This window comes from Leptopilina boulardi, unplaced genomic scaffold (genome assembly GCF_019393585.1).
Source record: "Leptopilina boulardi isolate dan_hultmark-lab unplaced genomic scaffold, ZJU_Lbou_2.1 LbouV2_305, whole genome shotgun sequence".
Lineage (NCBI taxonomy): Eukaryota > Metazoa > Arthropoda > Insecta > Hymenoptera > Figitidae > Leptopilina > Leptopilina boulardi.
The window spans coordinates 97,416-121,092 of NW_026137869.1; the positions used below are offsets into that span (position 1 = coordinate 97,416).

The window sequence follows — 23,677 nt, forward strand, 5'->3', positions numbered from 1 at the left end:
GAAAAAAAATTGACCACCCTTAAACAGCTTTAATTTTGATGTGTTAAAATTTCAGCGGTCCCTCCCCTTAAAAAATTTTACATTGTCTGACCAAAAACTGAGAAGTTGAGAAATTTTTTTCCAGTTGAAAAAAATTTAAAAAAATTGTATTTAAAAATTTTTACAACACAATTAAGGTAATAATTCCTGTGTATTATATCCGGGCGTTAAAATAATAATTTATGAAATGCTAATTGGAAGAGGTGAAACGATTCATCAAAATATTATATCTCATTAATAAATATATAATTTGTCAAATATTATCTCATTTATAAAATAATTTATCAAATATTATCCAATATTGATCAAAGAGTTTATCAAATATTGTATATAAATATTTATTGAATATATAATACTTTTGCTTAAATATTGTATAATATATTAATATAAAAGATAAAAAAAAATTCCTATATTATTAAAATTATTCTACAATTCATTTTATAAAATATTCATAAAATTTAATATAATTTAAAAATTATTAAATGAAATTTAGAATATTATTTTATTTATTTAATTCCGTTAAAATTTTTTTTATATTAATAATATTTATACTTGAATATTGTTAAAATTGATTACAATTCTGTATAATAAAAAATACTAATAATAATGATAAAGTTACTAAAATTGGTATTGTTTACATACAAAATATTCCGTTAAATATATATATACTTGACCATATGTGCTTCAGCAAATATTGTTTTACTCACGAAATTAATTCAATCCAATTATTATAATATTCGTTAATCATTGAAGGAATTTAGAATTAGAATAATTAAAATGTGTATATTAATAATTTGTAATAATAATGTAATAATAATGTAATAATAATGTAATAATAATATAATAATAATTAATATTAATAATTTATATAGAAAATTATGAAAATAATTTGTTATTCAACAGTATTTTTTTTTATTTAAAAATAGGAATTAACAACAATTAAAAATTCCCTTTCCAGTTGACTATAAAATTTAGGATTAAAAAATTTTTACATAAAAATGTTAAGAAACTTTTTCTACTTCAAAATTGCTATACAAAGAAATTTTTTCTACTGAAAAATTTTCGATTGTCAAAAGACAAATTTTGCTATCAAAAAAGTTGTCTTTGTCTGAAGAAATTTATTTCTACTTAAAAATATTACTTTGATTAGAAAATTTTTTTCTAGTTAAAAGAAAGTTAACAAAAATAATTTCTACTTGAAATTTTACTTTGTCTGACTATAAAAAATTACTTCTACTTAAAAATTGTTTGTCGGACTATAAACCTTTTTCGACTGATTACAAAGTGAAAATTTCTTGTTAAATTTATATATTTTGCAAAAAAGAAAATTTTCGCTCAACTTAATAATAATATATTAATATAATAATATATTCAATTCGTTAAGTGAATCAGAATTTTCTCAATGACCTTGATAAAAAAAAGTTTCCCTCGCCTCTAAATGACCTCTACTCTCTTTCTCTCTCTCTCTCTCTCTCTCTCTCTCTCCTAAAAAACCAGATCTAATAATCTATTTCTGTAGTTGTAGGAAGTTTTTTTTTCCTCTCCTTCATTAAAACTTGTTTTTTTTTCAAATGTTATTGATCATGTCAAAAACTTCTATTTCTGATTGAATTTCTGATCATGTTTGAACTTTCGATTTAGTTACAACTTTTTTTTTTCTTTCTCCAAGAAGAAGAAGAAGAAGAAGAAGTAGAAAAAAAGTAAAAAAGAGGAGTTTGCAAGTTTTTGGCAATGGACTTTTATTTGATTGAAATTTATCAAAGCTAGACCTAATAAAATATTTGTAAATCTGAAGTGGCCTCCAAAAAGCAAGTTATGATGCCTCTTTTTTTTTTCTAATGTAAATATTTGATGAAAACAGACAAGTTTTATTGCACACTACTATTATGTATCAACAAGGTCTTTATTTATTACTATTTTTTCTAATTAAGAATAATTTATATTAAAAAATAATGAATTAATAATTTGATATTAAAAAAATAAATAAATAAAAAAAAAATAGCAAAATTTTTCGAATATTATTCTGGAATTGTAAAATAAATAATATTATGAATCATTATAATTGTAAGTTGGCTAGAAACATTTGAAAGATGAACTATATATAGTGTCTGAAAATATATTATGTGGAGATAAGTAGATATAAAACTAGGGTGGTAAACCCTAATGTAGGGGGTAGCAAAATCTGTTATCATTGGATGTTGCTTAAAAAGACTTTTTCATTTCCTTTCCTTTTTTTTTTTTTGGTAAATGATAGGGGACTTGGTGCTTAAGTTAATTGGTAGTCATATGATATACGGTTTAAGTATATAATCCACTAAATGATTGATATGAAATTTTATGGATATTATAACATCTTATTTTGAAAAAAAATTGTATCTGATTTTATTTAAAAAAAAAAAAAAAAAAATGTAGTCTTTGAAACCTTTTTTCTGAATTTACTACCTATTTAGTATAATTATAAATGTAGAATTTTTTGGGTGATAAAGAATAGTTTTCCTCACTAGGGTTAAAAATTTCCATTTTACTTACTAGTGTTCAAAAAATAATGCCACTCACTAGGGTCAAAAATATTTGGTTTACTTACTAGGGTATAAAATATTAATTTACTCACTAGTGTAAAAAATAGTAATTTACTCACTAGTGTAAAAAAGGACACTTTTCTTCCCAGTATAGAAAAATGCCACTTTACTCACTAGGGGCAAAAATAATTGTTTTTACTCACTAGGATAAAAAAAAGTTCATTTACTCACTAGGGCGAAAAATATTTTTACTTACTAGGTTAAAAAATAATTTACCCCCAAGTGGAAAGAAAACAGCTTACTCTAGGGGAAAAATGGTAATTTTGCTTCATTGGATTAAAAACATTTTTCGATCCCTAGTGTTAAAAAAAACCACTTTGGTCCCTAGTATTAAAAATATAGTTTTGCTCCACTAGTGCAAAAAAATATTCCCTAGTATTGGAAAATGCGTCTTTACTCACTAGATATTTGCTCCCTAGTGTTAAAAAATCTATTTTTGCTCCACTAGTGCAAAAAAAAATATTCCCTAGTATTGGAAAATGCGTCTTTACTCACTAGATATTTGCTCCCTAGTGTTAAAAAATCTATTTTTGCTCCACTAGTGCAAAAAAAAATATTCCCTAGTATTGAAAAATACGTCTTTACACACTAGATATTTGCTCCCTAGTGTTAAAAAATCTATTTTTGCTCCACTAGTGCAAACAAATATTCCCTAGTATTGGAAAATGCGTCTTTACTCACTAGATATTTGCTCCCTAGTGTTAAAAATCTATTTTTCCTCCACTAGTGCAAAAAATTATTACTTTATTCCCTAGTATTGGAAAATGCGTCTTTTCTCAATAGGTATTTGCTTCCTAGTAAATTTTTACTCCCCAGTAAAACTTCGTTACAATTATGAATTAAAATTTCTTTTTAAATAGAAGTTTTAAAATAAAAAACGATTTAAATTTTTGGATTTAAAAAAAAAAAATTCCGATATCTGTTATTTTAAGAAAAAAAGGAAGTTAGATTTTTTGAAATGCATTTTTAACGTGTATATATATATATATGGAACATTATAATGGCTCTTATCGTTTAAAGTTCAAGTCCCTTTTGCAAGCACAAACGGAGAATCAGCTGTGTGAGACGTATCACGAATCCATTACGAATGTCACTTCCAAGCACTAAGTATCGGTCGTTATAATGTCCCTGTTGCTACTGCCTGATGTCAGTATATATGGAGAATATATTTTATGACCCCTATCATCCACGAGGGGTCATGAAATTGTTTATGCAATTAAGTCATCATTCACATTCCGTTTGCGGCCCTCCACAAGTATTAAATCCTATTAAAGTATTACCAACTGTCACTATTTTTCAAGAGGGGTTCGCCAAACCTCCAGAGAGAGAGAGAGAGAGAGAGAAAATTCGATTTTTCTTTTAGGAAAAAATTTCTCATAAACAAATTAAAAGTAAAATTTTATTTTTTTTTAACCAAAATTTTGCAGTTATTCGTTTTCTAAAATTAAAATTATAATGCCAATTTTCAGCACTAGGGAGTAAAATAGCATTTTTCAGCACTTGAGTAAAATGATCTACTTTTTGACCGTTGGGAAATAAATTTTTTTTTTTGATGAATAAATAAAAAGAATTTTTTTTTTTTTTTTGAAAATCCATTATATATATATTTTTTTCTATATATATAATTTAAAGAGAGAATTTATCAAGTCACAAGGAAATACTAATAATCGCTTTTGAGTAGTAGATATATATATATATGAAACAAAAGAGCCGACAACAAATCACAATCATTGACATAGTTTTGGCAGAGTTTGAGATTTCTTTGGCTCTATTGTTATTTACTGGACTCTCCAGACAGCGGAAATTACGATCGACACTGAATGTGTCGCCTGTGGGATGAATCATCCTCGTAAAATCTCAACCAGAATAAAACCCCATGGAACGGGTTAAAATTTACAGTTTCAAAAAAAAAAAAAAAAAAAAGAAGGAAAAAAAAATACCAGATTGTGGTAAAATATCGTGACGAACATTTGTTTTTTTTCATTTACGTAACAATAACTAAGGATATAATTAAAAAATGTATTGAATTAAAATTTTTTACATTTCATTTTGAAAAAGTATCATTAATCTTGTAATAATTATAATAAATTTATAATAATTATAATTTTATAATAATTATAATAAATTCATAACAAATATTTGCAATAAATTATTTATAATAATAAATAATAAATTTATAATAAATTTATAATATTTATAATAATTTCATAAGAAATATTTGCAATAAATTATTTATAATAATAAATAATTATCATATTTAATGTGTATTATTGTTATTATTTATTATAAATAATTTATTATTATTATTATTATTTCCAAGTCCACTTCTGGGCCGAAAGGCTGAAGCTTAATTAATAAATAATTTATTATTATTATTATTATTATTATTATTATTACATTATTTATATTTGAATTTGAAAAGAGAATTTTTCGGTTAATTAAAAAGGAAAATTAAAAATTGTTTGTAATTTTCGCCTTTTAACAGCTAAAATATATTACAAAATTAATATTTAGTAGTTATTAATAATTTCTAGCTTTTTTTATTATATTTTAAGAGCAATTTTGTCTTTTAATTGTAATATAACATGCAATCTGCACATGTATATAATTCGATGTGTTTGTATAAAGCTCCGTATAAAAATACACTTGGCGCTTGATCGTTTCCTTTCTTCGAATTAGATATTCATTAGAAATTTCCTTATTCCAACCGTAGCAATTCATGAGAATTACATTTTCTTTCCTTTTTATTTTCCTGGGCAATTTTTTTTTTTTTTTTTTTTATTAATCATATACTTAGAAAATTTAGTTATTTAAAATTATATTTTATAATTAGAAATTCATATATTTTATAAAGAAAAAATATTTTTAAATCAATAAAAAAATTTTTAAATTGCAAAAAAAATTCAGTTATTCAATAAAAAAAAAATTATATTACAAATTTTTGCAGAGAATCAATTTTTTCTATTTCTATGAAAAAAAAAATTCCCCAGCAAATTTCAATTCGACAATGTGTTACCAAATTCATGAAAAATCCAATGAAATCCAAAACACTATTGGAAAATCACAATCACTATATCTGATATAGTTCACTGATTGGAAGGAAACAAAAAAAAAATATATTTTTAACACAAGAATGCCACAAACTCTTTTTGAGATCGCGAGTCCCGTTTCGCGTAACAAATTTAATTTACTTTTTTTTCACGTGAAATTATTTCTTGCACTTTTTTTTTTTTTAAATTCATTAAAAGGTGTTCTGTTAAGGATCACACAAACCAGAGGATCATTGGTGATGATATATTGGCAGGCAGGCAGGTTCGGCTTTTCACAATTTTAATGTAAAATGAGATGTGGTATATATATATATATATTTATATGCAAAGTGTAATTTTGTAATTGGTAACCAATTTTTTTTTGTGTGGCTTTTTTTTTTTTTGGTTTTGATGATGAGCAACTGTTGATGAAAAAAAAGTGACTTGCAAACTACTAATCGGGGACGCACCGCGTTCATCCGGGCTGGATGGTCGCCCGTCTCAGAGTGAATGTCTTATTAGTTATTTCTGGCAAAGATTCTCCTACCACCTCTTTGAGAAACGTATATCTTATTTTTCACTTCTTCCTTTAATTTTTCATCATCATCATCATCATCATCATCATTATAATCATCTCTCGAAAGAGAGAAAGAGAAATAGTTCCAAAGTCGAATTTTCCGCAAGGTTAATTTTCCTACAAAAAATGGATTTTGTGCCTGCAAAAAAAATTTCGTTTTTTTTTTATTTTCAGAGAATTTTAAATGATTTTCAAATATACAGCCCCCTTTTGCCATTTGCCAATTTGAAAGTGCGTTCTTGAAAGTCGTCCTTTAAGCCTCGAGGCAAAACGTCTTCATATACATATATAGAAAAGAGAGAGAGAGAGAAAGAGAGATCGATGTGTAAAACTCGTTTCGAAATTCCAGTGCAACCATCTTTCGTGTAAATCGAGTGGAAGTGGATGCAGCGTACAGAAAACGAGACAAGAAAAAAAGATAGGCTTCCTAAGCTTTTTGAAAATCGAAACGGAACATATGTATATATACATATTCGATTCGATCATATTTCCTAAGGAGATAAAAAAAAAAAAATTACCAACACTTTTTACAGATATGTGGAATTTTTTTTTTTTTATTTTCCCATTGCTGTTATTGTGATTACATTTATTTAGTTTAATTAATTATGATTATTTAATTTACACTATTTTTGAAAAATAATTATCTGACTTTAAAAAAAAACTAGTTCACAAACTAAAGATTATTAAGTAGAAAAAGTTTCTTCATGCGACAAAGTCAAATTTTTAAGTAGAAATTTTTTTTTGTCAGACAATGTAAGAATTTTAAGTAGAAATTTTTTTTTTAGTCAGACAAAGTAGGATTTTTATGGAGTACAATTTTTTTAGCCAATGTAACATTTTCAAGTAGAAAAAGTTTATTAGTCAGACAAACTAACAATTTTTAAGTTGGAAAAAGGCTCTTAGTCAGACAAAGTGAGCTTTTTAAGTAGTAACAATTTCATAAATATATAACGTAAAATTTCCAAGTAGAAAAAGCTACGTAGTCAGACATGTTATTGATTCTTAAGTAGACATTTTTTTAAATCAAACAATGTAAGAATTTTAAGTAGAAAATTATCTTTTAGTCAGACAAAGTAAACTTTTTAAGCAGAAATATTTTTTAGCTAGACTATGTATAATTTTAAGTAGCAAAAATTTTTTAGTCAGACAAATTATCAATTTTTAAGTAGAAAAAGTCTCCAATTCCGAGAAACTATTAATTTTTCAAGTAGAAATTTTTTTTAGTCGGACAATGTAAAAATTGAAAGTAGAAATTTTTTTTTACTCAGGCAATGTGTTTTGCAAGTTAGTAAAATTTTCCATTAATCAGATAAAGGAATGTTTTTTAATAGGAAATGCTACTTAGTCAGACAAAACGAATTTTAAAGTAGAAATTTTTTTTTAGTCACACAATGTAAGAATTTTAAGTAGAAAATTTTTTTTTTAGTCAGACAAAGTAGGATTTTTATGGAGTGCAATTTTTTTAGCCAATGTAACATTTTCAAGTAGAAAAAGTTTCTTAGTCAGACAAACTAACAATTTTTAAGTTGGAAAAAGCCTCTTAGTCAGACAAAGTGAGCTTTTTAATTAGTAACAATTTCATAAATATATAACGTAAAATTTCCAAGTAGAAAAAGCAACGTAGTCAGACATGCTATTGATTCTTAAGTAGAAATTTTTTTTTTAATTAAACAAAGTAAGAATTTTAAGTAGAAAATTTTCTTTTAGTCAAACAAAGTAAGGTTTTTAAGTAGTAATTTTTTTTAACTAGACTAAGTATAATTTTAAGTAAAAATTTTTTTTAATCAGCCATATTATCGATTTTTAAGTAGAAAAAGTCTCCAAGTCAGAGAACCTATTAATTTTTAAGTAGAAATTTTTTTTAGTCAGACAATATAAGAATTTCAAGTGGAAATTTTTTTTTAGTCAGACAAAGTAAGAGTTTCGATTAGTAAAATTTTATTAATTATATAAAGTAACATTTTCAAGTAGAAAAATCTAGTTAGTCAGACGAAATAACGATTTTTAAGTAGAAATTTTTTTTTAATCAGACAATGTAAGAATTTCAAGTGGAATTTTTTTTTTTAGTCAGACAAAGTAAGAGTTTCGAGTAGTAAAATTTTTTTAATTATATAAAGTAACATTTTTAAGTAGAAAAATCTAGTTAGTCAGACGAAATAAGGATTTGTAAGTAGAAATTTTTTTTTAATTATATAAAGTAACATTTTCAAGTAGAAAAATCTAGTTAGATAGAAGAAATAACGATTTTTAAGTAGAAATTTTTTTTAATCAGACAATGTAAGAACTTTAAGTGGTAAAATTTGTTTTGGTCAGACAAAGTAAGATTTTTAAGTAGAAATTTTTTTTAGTAAGACTAAGTATAATTTTAAGTAGCAAAAATTTTTTAGTCAGCCAAAGTACCAATTTTTAAGTAGAAAAAGTCTTCAAGTCAAAGAAACTTGTAATTTTTATGTAGAAAAAATTTTTGAGTCAGACAAATTATCAATTTTTAAGTAGAAAAAGCCTCCAAGTCAGCCAACAAATTAATTTTTAAGTAAAAAAAGTCTTCAAGTCAAAGAAACTATTAATTTTTATGTAGAAAAAATTTTTGAGTCAGACAAATTATCAATTTTTAAGTCGAAAAAGCCTCCAAGTCAGCCAAACAATTAATTTTTAAGTAGAAAATTTTTTTTAATCACATTAAAATAATTTTTATGTAGAAAATTTTTTTCAGTCAGACAAACTGTTAATTTTTTAGCAGAATTTCTTTTTACTCGGACAAAGTAATATTTGGAAAGAGTAAATCTTTTTTAGTCACAATAAGATTTTTAAGAAGTTAAAAATTTCTTTGTTAAGTTAAAATTTTGAAGTACTAAAATTTTACAAGTAGGATAAAAAAAACATACTTTAAGTACAAAAAATAGTCAAACCAAAGAAATATTTTCTAGCAGACAAAAATTACTGAGAAATTTTTTTCAGTGCAAAAAACTATGATTTTTAAGTAGAAAAATTTTTTTTACTTAGACAAAATGAAATGTTTAGGTCGAAATTTTTTTTTTTTGCCAAAGTAAGAAATTTTAAGTAGAAATAGTTTTTGTTAGTCAAACTATAAATTTTTGAAATAGAAATTTTATTTTTCATTACCAATAAAAACTTTTTTTTCTTAGACAAATTTAGAAATTACTTTGTCCAAAAAAAAACTATTTTTATTTCAAAAATGATTAGTTTTTGTCTGAATAAAAAAACTTTTCTACTTAAAAATAGTTCATTTTTCCGGCTACGAATTTTTCTATTTCTAAATTTCATACATTGACTAAGAATGTTTTTCTTTATTTTTTACTTATTACAAATACCTCTAATTTATTATAATTCCTTTTGTTTGTTATTGTTATAATTATTTTCTATTCTACAAAAGTCCTTGTCTATCAAAAAAAGAACAAAAAAAATAGAAAAATAAATTTTTTTTTCTAACACAAAAAGTATAAAAAATATTTCGACAATATTTTCTAATATTTTTATTTTTTTTCGTAATAACTTTCGTCAGAAAATGTTGCGAAACAACTACCTTATGCTTTGAAATTGAGACATTGATTCGATTCGCAGTTTCATATTACATTTTAGTTTTCATTCACGCGTCAAGAACGCTTTTTGGTTCTCTCTTTCTCTTTTGCTCTTCGCTCACTTATCAAACGAACGATAATGGACTTTTTCTCTTTTTTCGACAGATCTATTTTTCTCGATTATGGCTTTTCAGAGAAAATTACTCTCCATCTCCCTCTATCTCTCTCATACACACACACACACACACAATCAGTTAGACACTAAATTGGTTTTGATCATTGAGACACTCGAGTTTTCAAAAGTTAAAAAGGATTTGAAAATTTACTTCTTTTTTTTCCCCTCCCCCTGCCAAAACGATTCGATATTGTTACTTTACTCTTGTTAAAATGTGATTTAACTCAACCAGAGGGAAATGATACGTTCGGAAAAATGTTCCCTAGGAAAGAAATTCTTTTCTGTCAATTCCATTGGGATATTGTATATCAGTATATTGATATTGAAATAAGTGCAAAATATATTTTACTCTACCTATATATATATACATATATATAAAATATATTTTGTTCTATGCATTTTCAAATATGAAAAATAAATATTGGAGATAAAAAATTTAATTAAAAAAAAGAAAACTGAATTATCCCAATCAAAAATTTACTAATGGCGCAGTACTGGCGCAGTACTGGCACCCAGTATTGGCGCCAGAGTTGGCGTAACTTTGGGATGATAACATTTTACCAGTATTGGCTGCCAGAGTTGGCACCAGTACTGGTAACCACTACTGGTACCAGGTGAAAAAATTAACGTTACAAACGTTACTAATGTTACTAACATTACTAATGTTACTAACGTTAGTACCTATAAAAAAATTAAGAGTTTCTAAAATATATTTTCACAGAAACTTTAACACTACTTTTCCATTACCACTTTCACTTCCACTTAAACTTTTTACAATTTTCATTTCCATTTCCACTTATACTTTTTCTAATTCTCATTCGCACTTCCATTCTCACTTCTACTCTTTCTAATTCTCATTCCCACTTCACCTCCACTTTTTCTAATTTTCATTCCCATTTCTATTTCCACTTTCAGTTTTTTATATTCATTGCCACTACCACTTTTTCTAATTCTCATTTCCACTTTCACTTCCACTTCCACTTGTTCCAATTTTCATTCCCATTTTCACTTCCACTTTTTTATATTCATTGCCACTTCTACTTTTTCTAATTTTCATTCCCATTCCTATTTCCACTTCCAGTTTTTTATATCCATTGACACTACTACTTTTTCTAATTCTCATTCCCATTTTCACATTTCACATTCACATTTCACTTTCCCACAATGGAAGTGCGAATGAGAATTAGAGAAAGTGTAAGTGGAAGTGGAAATGTAAATAAAAAAGTGAAAGTGAAAATGTGCATGAAAATTATAAAAAGTGGAAGTGAAAATGGGAATGAGAATTAGAAAAAGTGAAAGTGGAAACGGTAATGAAAATAAAAAAGTGTAAGTGATAATAGAAATGAAAATTATAAAAAGTGCGGGTAAGAACATTAAATACTTTCTGGTGGTCGATTTTCGACAAGTTTCTGCAAAAATACAATTTAGAAACAGTTTCGTAATTTTTTTATAGGTAATAATAAAACGTAACGTAACGTAACGTTAGTAATATTAGTAACGTTAGTAATGTTAATTTTTCTACCTGGGGTTCAGTACTAGCTGATTACTGGTAGTTTTGTAATTTATTGTATACGAAAAGAAAGCTTTAACTGTATCAGAGATAAGTTTCACTTGCAATAGTGAAATCTCTGCTCCAGGTAATATTTTTTTTTTTAGGAAAAAGTGTGTGAAATTTTTAGTAACCCAACACAAATTAAATATTAATTAAATTAGTTAACTAACTAATTAATATTTTATTATATATAAAATCGAAAACACCAAGAATTCTCATTCCTTCTTATAATATATATTGCAAAATTATTATTTTAAAAAATCAAAAAATAAATATAAAAATATGTTTATTATAAAACCAAAGTTTTCATAATATATAAAAACAATTCAGTAAAAATAAAAATGTTTATAAAATAATTATAATTTATATAATTATACAATTAGCTATTTAATTATTTTATTATTCACTTTAATTATTTGCATTAAAATAAATTTTTGAAATACTTTTTTAAGAAAATAAAAGTTGTTTTTTAATTTTTAACAAAGAAAATTTTAAAAAATTTTTATTTTAAAAATTATTAATTTTTTAATAAACAATTTTATTTATTTTTAGTTTGATTGTTTTAAATTTTTTTCTTGGTTTATTGCATATCTGAAAACAATAAAAAAAAACTTGCAAAATGTTTTGGAATTAGTCTCAGGAAACTTTTTGTTTAAATAATTGTACCCTCAAAAAAGCAAAATAAAATAACTTTTAATTTTTGAAAAATAAAAATCAAAGTGAACAAAATTTTTATAAACAAAATATTTAAACAAAAAGATTCATTAGGTTCACTGTAGAACTTTTTGTAAACTAGTATTAATCAAAAAGAAAATCTATTTGAGCCAGTACTGACTCAATATCGGCTCAGTACTGGTTTGCCATAGTACTGGGAGGGTGGTACTGCACTAGTACTGATACAATGAAAATACCAGTACTGGTTCAGTACAGACTGCCCAGCCTCGGCAGCCAATATTGAACCAGTACTGCGCCAGTAGTCAAATCTGGTATAATACTGAAATTTTTGGTTGGGATATATCATCACGAAATTCAAACGATATGGAGGATAAATGGAAAATGTTGTTACTTCACTGAAAATCTATTTTTAATGATAGTTCGTACTCTACGGATTTATTAATAGAATACCCGACAAGTACATATATACATACACGACAGACTTGTTTTATTCGCGTGAAAGATCGGTTCATCCTCAAACATTTTTAGAACAGTCGCGAACTTTTGCTTTGGAATTTTCCACCTTTAAATTATTTTCTACTTATATATATATATGTAAATACCATATATATATATATATACTTCTCATGATTAACTTGACAGTCAATGTTCTCTAGTGGTAAACCACATTCGCCAAACTGCGATTGGCGTCAAGTATAATTGCGGTCCAATGATAGTTTATTGGCAGAATTGTCTAAATAAACATGATTTCATTATTTCAACTGACAATCTTTGAGATCAATTAATAAACATTTCGAAAATCAAGGTCCGATTCTGAATGTATATTGAACCATGTTGTTTAAAGTGCAATTGGTACGAGACATTTTCTTGGCGCAAATACATATATATATATATTTAGATAAAAAGTAGAAAATTATTGTCATTTTAAGAAATTTGTGCCAAAATGGAAAATTTGGCTACAAACACAAAGTGTTACTGATGGTAATTCTTAAAAGCTTTTGCATTGATATAAAGCAAATTGTGAAATTGAAATAGAAATTTGTTTAATTACTTTTTTTCTCTACTGGGAAATTTTTATTTTCCGAAGAACTACTTAGTTAATTATTAATAATTAGTTACTAACTACTAATTAGTTACTAATTACTAATTAATTACTAATTACTAATTAATTACTAATTAATTATTAGCTACTAATTAGTTACTAACTTGAATTAGTTACTAAGTACTAATTAGTTACTAATTACTAATTAATTATTTGCTACTGATTAGTTACTTTTTTTTACTAATTACTAACTATAAATTAGTTACTTTTTTACTTACTAGTTACTAGTTCCTAACTGATTAATTACTTTTTTTTACTAATTACTAACTATAAATTAGTTACTTTTTTAGTTACTAGCTACTAGTTCCTAACTGATTAGTTACAAAGTGCAAATTTGCAACTATCAATTTTTAAGTAGAAATTTTTTAAAGTTAGACAAAGTAGAAATTTTAATTAGAAAAATTTTTTTTATGAGAGAAAGTAAAATTTTTAAGTAGTAAAATTTTCTTAGTCCAACAAAGTAACGTTAACAAGTAGAAATAGTCTCAAAGTCAAACTATTTATTTTTAAGTAGAAAAAGTTTTTTAGTGAGACAAAATTCTAACACTAAAATAGAAAAATTTTCTTAGTCAAACAAACAATCGATTTTTAAGTAAAAAAATTTTTTTTAGTCAGACAATGTAAGAATATTAAGTAGAAAATTTTTTTTAGTCAGACAAAGTAGGATTTTTAAGTAGTTACATTTTCTTAGTTAAAGAAAGTAACATCATTCAGTAGAAAAAGTATCGTAGTCAGACAAAACTATTAATTTTTAAGTAGAAATTTTTTTTAATTAAAAAAAGTAATAATTTTAAGTAGAAAAAGTTTTTTAGTCAGCCAAAATATTAATTTTTAAGTAGAAATTTTCTAATTGAAAAATGAAATTGAAATTTTCTAATTTTCTAATTTTCTAATTAATTTTCTAATTAAAAAAAAGTAATAATTTTAAGTACAAAACAGTTTTTTAGTCAAAGTAAATTTTTTCAGTAGAAATTTTTTTAGCTAGACTAAGCATAATTTGTAAGTAGTAAATTTTTTTTATTCCGACAAACAATAAATTTTTAAGTAGAAAATGTTTGTCAGTCAGCCAAACTATTAATTTTTAAATAGAAATTTTCTTTAATTAAGAAAAAGTAATAATTTTAAGTACAAAACAGTTTTTTAGTCACAGTAAATTTTTTCAGTAGAAATTTTTTTAGCTAGACTAAGCATAATTTGTAAGTAGTAAATTTTTTTTATTCAGACAAACAATCAATTTTTAAGTAGAAAATGTTTGGTAGTCAGCCAAACTATTAATTTTTAAGTAGAAATTTTCTTTAATTAAAAAAAGTAATAATTTTATGTAGAAAACACTTTTTTAGTCAGACAAAGTAAAATTTTTAAGTAAAAATTTTTTTTAATCAAAAAAAGTAACAATTTTAAGTAGAAATTTTTTTTTTGTCAGACAAACTAAGTTTTTAAAGTAGAAAAAGTCTCAAAGTCCGCCAAACTATTAATTTTTAAGTAGAAAATTTTTTTTTAGTCCGACTAAGTGTAATTATTAAGTAGTATAATTTTTTGAGTCAGACAAACTATTACTTTTTATGTAGAAATTTTTTTTAGTCAGACTGAGTATGATTTAAGTGGTAAAATTGTTTTAAGTAGTAAAAATATTCTCTAAGTTAGTCAAACTATTAATTTTTAAGTAGTCTTAAAAAAACTGTTTTCACTTAAAAATTGTTAGTTTATATGAATAAAAAAAACTTTTTCTACTTAAAAATGTTTATTTCCCTCGGCTACAATTAGTTACTTATTACTAACTAGTTACTTATTATTTACTAATTACTAATTACTAATTACTAATTGCTTAGTTACAAATTGCTTATTCGCAAATAAGTAAAATTTAATTTTTTACAATAGAAAAAAAAAATTTTTATCCAAAAAAACTCTATTTAGACCCCAAAAAAAATTTCTGCTTAAAAATCTTATTTTATAAATTTAATTTCTTTTTTTCCTTTTTTTTTGACTGATGTGTGAATTTTTTTTTTCGTAAAATTTCACCTTTATATATTTGAAATTAAACTAAAAGTATCCTATTTCAAGAGGCGAATGACGGGGTGTACATTTGATTTTAATCGATGATAAGCATTTCGATTAGAGAAAGAGAGTGAGACAGTTGACGGGATCGATTAACAGGATATTTTCTTTGTTCAGGAAATCGAGGCGGAAAGAAGCGTTGAAGAAAGAAATAGAAGAAACGTGGAACGCGAGGAAAAAAGAAAAAAAAGAAGCGACAAAATAACTTTGACACTCTCTGAAGAGAAAATTGGGATCAAGTTCGTTCAACCAAATATGTAAGTCGAAATTCTCCACTTTGCAATAAGATAAGCGTAAATAGAATGTCACTCATTTCCATAAAAAAAAGAAGAAAAAAAAAAAAAAAAAAATTCCAATATATTCCAAAACCGATTTGAATTCTATCAAAACAAGTCGTCGATAAAGAAATAAAAAATATTTTTTTTACAGCTAATCAATTATAAATTTAGAAAAAAATTCAAAAAATCAAAAAACTTTCAAAAATATTAGATGAATGACTAAATTTTAGTTATTTGCTTAGAATTTCTTTCTTTTCGGATAAAATTTGATAAAAATCTAATTAAATTTAATTTAAATATCATTTGGTAATTAAAATAAAATTTTTATAAAAAAAGTTAAAAATTTGAATAATTAAGATTCATAAATATGACATTTGATAGACAATGAATTTAATATAATAATAATAATAATAATAATAATAATAGAAATGATTTTATTTTCCACCACAACAAGTTACGAATAATAATAATATTAATAATAATAATAATAATAATCTCTTTCGTCTTGAAGTTCCCACTTAAAATAGTTTTTGACGATCGTCTATTGGTAATTTTAGTCCAAGGTGTAGGTTGAATGACGCAAGACGAAAAAGATATGTAAAAACAAGGAAAGAAATTTCACAATATTTTACCGGAATTTTGTACATTATTTATCATATCAAGTTCATATCAAGGAAATAAAAAAAAAAAAAGAAGAATTTAGAAATTATCAAAAAATTTATCCTTCAAAAAAAAAAAAAAAGAAATTTGTCATTACGAAATGACAAATATATGTAAAATTATTTTTACATTGAAAAAAATGTTCTTGTATTGTTTTGAAATATTTTGATGTAATTATTTTTAGAAAAGCGTTGTTTTTGTCATTTTTTTCGGACAAATTTTTTTTTTTTGTTTTTTTTTGACGAATGAAAAATAATATTTTCTTTCCTTGAAATTCGAAACATTTCAAAACGGATTTTAGTATTTAATATTTATTTCTATTTTCGAGGTGAAGATTTTACCACAAAAAAAAATTAACTAAAAATAATTTTTTTTTCAAAATATTTCTAAAATAATAAATTAAAAGTTTTTTTTATTATTATTGTTAGTGATAGTTTATTGGTTCAATTATTTTTGATTTTATAATTGTCAGATTTTTTTTTTTTGCAGAGAAATCATAGAATCGATGGAACGTTTAATTGCAGTGCCATCGGAAAAAATTCGCGTTTGGTGCTGTTGGCTGTCAATGGTGGGGGAAGAAATTCATGAATGGCGACATTGGCTTCTTTCCCACATTAATCTCGTTCTACGAATTAGTGAAATTATGAAAAAAATTCAACAAGCTGATGAACATTCAAAAGCTGGGGAAAAAAATTTAATTGAGGTAAAATTATATTTTCCATATTATAATTAATTTAAGAATTAAATTCCAATAATGAAAAATTAATAAACTTAAATTAAAATTAATAATTTATGTTTTCTTTATATTAATAAATAATACTTAACATAATAATAAATATATTTGAATTTTTTCCAAAGGAAACGTCTTTAGAGAAAGAGAAAATATCATCTGATAATGAGAAAATTGATATTCAAATTAATAGAGGTAGAAAATTTTTTTAATAATAATCGAATAATTGAAAATTAATACAGCCATAGAACAGTTTTAAAAAACTCCCCAAAAAAAATTTTAAATATCGAAGAGAAAATAATTATGAAAATAAAAAATTAATTATTTTTTTTTCGTTTTCAAATTTTCTAATTATTTTTATTATTTAGAGGGAGATAAATCTCTTTCCGAAGGTACTGTTTTTGTGACAGCCGCAGAAAACAGTGAAGGTAAAACTATATTTTAATATCAAAAAAGATGAAATTAATAAAAAAAACTAGAAATAAAAAATTTAATTTCTTACAGATGAAGAATATGAAAAGGAAAATGTACAGAATACAAAAAAATTAAACGAAGGTAAATTGAGAAAATAAAAAAAAAATTCGAATTTTTTTCTTTCTAACCGAAAAACTTTTTCTACTTGAAAATCCTACCTTGGTTGTACTGTGTCTGACTGAAAAATACTTATACTACTTTAAATGTTATATTCTATGATCGGAAAATTTTTCTACTAGAAAATTTGACCTTTGTTTGGTCGGAAAAGTTTTTTTACTTCAAAATTTGATTTTGGGGGACTGAAAAATATTTTTCTACCTAAAAATCTGCCTTTGTCTGACCAAAAAATTTTTCTAATTCAAAATTCGAATTTGGCTGGATAAGAAAAAATTTTCTATTTAGAAATTTAAATTTGTTTCATCGGAAAACTTTTTCTATTTAAAAAATTCGATTTTGACTAACAAACAATTATTTTCTACTTACAAATATGATTTTTTTACACTGCGTCTGACTAAAAAATACTTTTTCTACTTCAAATCTTATATTGCATGATTGGAAACTTTTTCTACTAGAAAATTCGATTTTTCTTTGGTCAGAAAACATTTTCTACTAGAAAATTCGATTTTTCTTTGGTCAGAAAACATTTTTTACTTGAAAATTCGATTTTTGATGACCAAAAAATATTTTTCTACTTAGAAATCTTCCTTTGTTTGACCAAAAAATTTTTTCTTGTCAAAAATCCGACCTTGGCTGTACAAAAAAAAATTCTCTATTTAGAAATTCAAATTTTTTTATCGGAAAACTTTTTCTATTTGAAAAATTCGATTTTGTCTGATCAAAAAACAATTTCTACCTACAAATATGACTTTTTCAGACTCTGTCTGATTAAGAAATACTTTTTCTACTTTCAATCTTATTTTGCATGACTGGAAAATTTTTCTACTAGAAAATTTGACTTTTCTTTGGTCAGAAAACATTTTCTACTAGAAAATTCGATTTTTCTTTGGTCAGAAAACATTTTCTACTTGAAACTTCGATTTTGGATGACCAAAAAATATTTTTCTACTTAGAAATCTACCTTTGTCTGACCAAAAAATTTTTTCTTGTCAAAAATCCGACCTTGGCTGTACAAAAAAAAATTCTCCACTTAGAAATTTAAATTTTTTTATCGGAAAACTTTTTCTATTTGAAAAATTCGATTTTCTCTGATCAAAAAACATTTTCTACCTACAAATATGTCTTTTTCAGACTCTGTCTGATAAAAAAATACTTTTTCTACTTTCAATCTTATTTTGTATGACTGGAAAATTTTCCTACTAGAAAATTCGACCTTTGTTTGGTTGGAAAATTTTTTCTACCTGAGATTTTGACTTTGGATGACCAAAAAATATTTTCTACTTACAATTATGACATTGTCAGACTATGTCTGACTAAAAAACACTTTTCTACTTTAAATCTTGTATTGTATGATTGGAAAATTTTTTCACTAGAAAATTCAACCTTTGTTTGGTCGGAAAACTTTTTCTACTTTAAAATTCGATTTGCGATTAACAAAAAATATTTTCCACTGACAAATACAACTTTGTAAAATTCTGTCTGGCTAAAAGTAGTTTTTTCCACTTAAAATCTGACTTTGTTCAGTCGGAAAAATTTTTCTACTTAAAAATCCGTCATTGTCGGACAAAAAAATATTTTTCTACTTAAAAATTCGACTTTCCTTGACTGGAAAATTTTCCCCACTATTTAAAATTAAATTATATTAGATAAAAAAAAAATTTTCCTTTCTAAAAAAATTGATTCTGTCTGACGAGAAAATTCGATAGTTTTCTTTTTCTACTTTTACGAAATAAAAAAGAAAAAAAAATTCATAAACTTGTAAGAAAAATACAAAAACAAATATTGAACTTTCCTAAAAGAATACAAATGTCATTCTAAATTGTTTAGAAGTTTCACTTTGATACAGGGAAATGTAATTTTTTCCTTTTTTTTTCATGCGAAGGAGGGTGTAGTGAAAAAGTTTGGAAAAAGCTAAGTTAAGATGAGAGTGTGGGATGTGAAAATTTTACTGCGTGAGTTTCATGCTTTGTATGTCTGGTGTGGAAAAATCTTAACTCGAAAATTGCTCCTTGCTCGCTCATGCGGTTTCTTGAGCTGAAAGTTGTTAATGGAACATTCACTTGGTCGAACTGAGGGAGAGGAAGTTTTCCAAGTGCGCGACGCAAAATCCCTTTCTCTCTCTTTTTTTCTGATGCAATATATATATATATATATATATATAGAAAAAGGCACGGTGTGAAACTCTTGAGTAGCTTTCAGAAATAATTCATCGACTATCACCCCTCTTTCATATTCATGCTTTTACCACATGGGAATATATATGTGTATATATATACACTTCCGGTTTTCTGAAGACACTTTTACTCTCTTATTTAAGGATATTTTATCATGATATAAGACTAGTATCAAAAGTACAAGAATTTTCTAAAATACCTTATGGAAGTATATTTTTTTTTTTATTTTGGTAAAAAATATCTTGTGAAATTTATCGAAAACTTTTCAATGTGTATCATGAATTATTGAGTTTAAAAAAAAGAAAAAAAAACAAATGTGCGGTTCAAGAAAGTTTCTTCTTGATTTATTTCGACTTTCTCTTTCGCAGCCTCATCGTAAAAATGTCCAATTTTTTCGACACTTTTCTTATATTTTATTATTATTATTATTATTATTATTATTATTTTATTTCTCATGTATAAAATATATTTATGGAGGGTTTTTTTTTTCATAACTTTTTTTTCGTATAATTTCAAGTTTCTTAACGAAAATTGATTTTTTGACTTTAATTTTTAGCTGGAAAATAATTGATGGAAAAAGTGGAGTGAAAAAAATTTATTCCAAAAAAAAATTCAATTTTGTCTGACTAAAACAACTTATTTTAGTTAAAATTAGATTTCGTTGAAACAGTTTATTTTACTTAAAAATAGAACTTTAAAGAAATTTATTTCACTTAAAAAATTTGATCAAGTCTGACTTAAAACAGTTTATTCTACTTAAAAATTAGATTTTGTCGTGAAAATGTAAAAACAATTTTAAATTCTAATAAAAATAGTCCCTAATCTTTATTATCTACTTAGAAATAAGTTGAATGGTTTTATTATGCACTGGGATTTGAGCGTCCCCGTTGCTTTTGAATGGAAATTAAAATTTTGTTCAATTTATCACTAAAAGAAAGGTCTTTCTCAATGAATGTACAATGTATATACAAGTAAGTGTATTTGCGTCGGTATGGTTATATTTACGTCCTCATAGATTGTATCCCAGTGTTCAAATTCTCCATATACATATATACTATACTAGCGATGCTTAACACGTTTGCCAACTCTCTCTCTCTCTCTCTCTCTCTCTCTCTCTCTCTCTCTCTCTCTCTCTCTCTCTCTCTCTCTCTCTCTCTCTCTCTCGCTATCGAATGGTGATTAATCAATTTAGGAGAATCGAGCTAGCAAATGGAAGATTCCACAAACCACGGTAAATCCTGCGCTGAACCATAGCCAGCAATCTGCAGATCTGCCTGCATATCGCAACTGTTGCTAGCAGCTTTTCTCCATTAGAGGCGTGAAAGATTCATTTCATTATCATCCAATTTACTCTGATCATTCAAATTTCAACCCCCCCCACCCTTCCACCACACTTGAGGCTTTATAATCCTTACTCATTTTGCACTTTTTCTATAACCAGCACTCGATATTCATATTTGGATTTAAAAAATAGAGATAGAAATCTTTTATGCAAACTTGCTGGCTGACTAAAACAAATTTATCTACTTAAAAACTTACTGTCTGACTGAAACAAGTTTTTCTACTCAAAAAATAATGAAATAATTTTTTTCCACTCGAAAATTTTTCACTGTCCGACTAAAACCCCCTTTTTCTACTTAAAAACTTACTGTCTGACTAAAAGCATTTTTTCTACTTAAAAACTTATAAAAACACGGGAAAAAAAAGTTTACCTGAAAGAACGATATGTTTGTCTAGAATAGCGAAAACTTTCTACGTTTTAGTGAAACGTATAGCTGTTACATTGAAACTTTTCGCTGTTTGAGAACTAAAACCACTTATTCTACTTAAAAACTTACTGTCTGACAAAAGCGAGATTTTCCACTCAAAATCATGGTAAAATAATTTTTTTCACTCGAAAATTTGCCTCCGTCTGACTAATGCCAATTTTTCTAATCAAAAATTGAATTCTGTCTCACTAAAAATGGGTTTTCTACTGAAAAATTTACTGTCTGACTGAAACAAGTTTTTCTACTCAAAAAATAATGAAATAATTTTTTTCCACTCGAAAATTTTCCATTGTCCGACTAAAACCCCTTTTTCTACTTAAAAACTTACTGTCTGACTAAAACCATTTTTTCTACTTAAAAACTTATAAAAACACGGAAAAAAAAGTTTATCTGAAACAGCGATATATGTTTGTCTAGAATAGCGAAAATTTTCTACGTTTTAGTGAAACGTATAGCTGTTACATTGAAACTTATCGCTGTTTCAGGTGAACAAATTCAGGTGAAATATTTTTTTCCACTCGAAAATTTGAAATGGTCTCACTAAAATTTTTTTTTACTGATAAAATAGATTTTGTCTGACTAAAACCACTTATTCTACTTAAAAACTTACTGTCTGACAAAAACGAGTTTTTCCACTCAAAATAATAGTAAAATAATTTTTTTCCCTCGAAAATTTGCCTCCGTCTGACTAACGACATTTTTTTCTAATCAAAAATTGAATTCTGTCTGACTAAAAATGGTTTCTCTACTGAAAAATTTACAAAACTTATTTTACACTAAAATTTACTAAAATATCTTAAACTATTGAAAATTAAATTTACCAAGACTTCTTTTAATCAGTTTGAAAATTGAAATTTGGTTTTTTGAACAAATTTTGAAGTAAACAACTTACTGTCTAATCAAAATTACTTTTTCTACTGAAAAAATGGGTTTTGTCTGACCAAAACCACTTTTTTTTACTTAAAATCTTACTGTCTAACTAAATCACGTTTTTCTACTCAAAAACTTAGTAAAATAATTTTTTCCACTCGAAATTTTGTCTGCGTCTGACTAAAATAATTTTTTCTACTGAAGAATTGGACTTTGTCTGACTATAGAACTTTTTTCTTATGGGTCAATCCATTATATTTCGAATGAAGTGGTCGCTGACTAATTTTTAAAAATTATAATACTTTGCAGGAATGATTTTGAAGTTATCAAGATCACGAAATGAAAAGAATTTTAATAAAATTTTAATTATTTATTGCAAAATATGAATTTAAAGTATATGAGGTGCTGAAAACTGTCAATTTTTTAGCCATTAGAAAATATGCAAAAATACGTAGAATTTACCATAAAAATAAAAAAATTTTTTTGTAATTTACTAAGAATGAATAAATTTATCATTATCAATTGATGTAATTATTTAAATATGTGAAATAATATATAAAATATGATTTTCAAGTTCACCTGTCAAATAACCTAAATTTGCAAATTTCATCTATTAAATGTGAGAAAGAGAAGTCATTAAATTGAAAAAAACCTTACCAAATATAAAGTACCTATGACTAACTTTTAGTTTTTCTTAGCACTTTTTTCCTTTTTTCTTCATAAATGTGAAATAAAAAGCAATAAAAATTGGCACTTTGCTTATTTTCACTATTTTCAAATGTAAATAACTTTCTTGGAGAAAACTGAAAAATTACAAAACTTGGGCAATATCTAATTGATCACTAACTACACACACTGGAAAAAAATTCGCTTTGGTCCCGAAGATACTTTTTGAGATAATTAAGTTTAAACTTTTCACAATTTTTATCAGGTTAATACATGTAGTTTTTTAAGGACGAAGTTAGGTTTTATTGGTTAAATATTTTGAACTAACTTCAATTTTATAAAAATCACATGCATTAACCTCATAAAAATTGTGAAAAATTTAAACTTAATTATCTCAAATAGTATCTTCGGGACCAAAGCGAATTTTTTTCCAGTGTGTGTATTTAGTGATCAATTAGATATTGCCCAAGTTTTGTAATTTTTCAGTTTTCTCCAAGAAAGTTATTTACATTTGAAAATAGTGAAAATAAGCAAAGTGCCAATTTTTATTGCTTTTTATTTCACATTTATGAAGAAAAAAGGAAAAAAGTGCTAAGAAAAACTAAAAGTTAGTCACA

General features: G+C 25.1%; 2 protein-coding genes across 4 annotated transcripts in view; one reads left to right on the top strand and one right to left on the bottom strand.

The window, feature by feature from the left end:
* LOC127283046 (RING finger protein nhl-1) overlaps positions 1 to 6,208 on the bottom strand; it is a 36,527-nt gene extending 30,319 nt beyond the window's left edge. Inside the window, exon 1 of one of the 3 annotated variants that reach the window (XM_051307700.1) lies at positions 6,118 to 6,208. The gene's annotated coding sequence lies outside the window, so the exon portion shown is untranslated. Of the gene's footprint in view, positions 1 to 5,634; positions 5,654 to 5,891; positions 6,058 to 6,117 lie in introns of those variants that run through there. The other 2 variants (XM_051307701.1, XM_051307702.1) reach the window with 2 other exon arrangements.
* Positions 1 to 23,677, top strand: part of LOC127283049 (uncharacterized protein PF3D7_1120000-like) — a 44,691-nt gene that overhangs the window by 16,082 nt on the left and 4,932 nt on the right. The window contains exons 5-9 of the mRNA XM_051307709.1: positions 15,440 to 15,579; positions 16,750 to 16,963; positions 17,119 to 17,185; positions 17,359 to 17,418; positions 17,495 to 17,545. Of these exons, the coding sequence (XP_051163666.1) occupies positions 15,440 to 15,579; positions 16,750 to 16,963; positions 17,119 to 17,185; positions 17,359 to 17,418; positions 17,495 to 17,545 (532 nt within the window). The remainder of the gene's footprint in view (positions 1 to 15,439; positions 15,580 to 16,749; positions 16,964 to 17,118; positions 17,186 to 17,358; positions 17,419 to 17,494; positions 17,546 to 23,677) is intronic.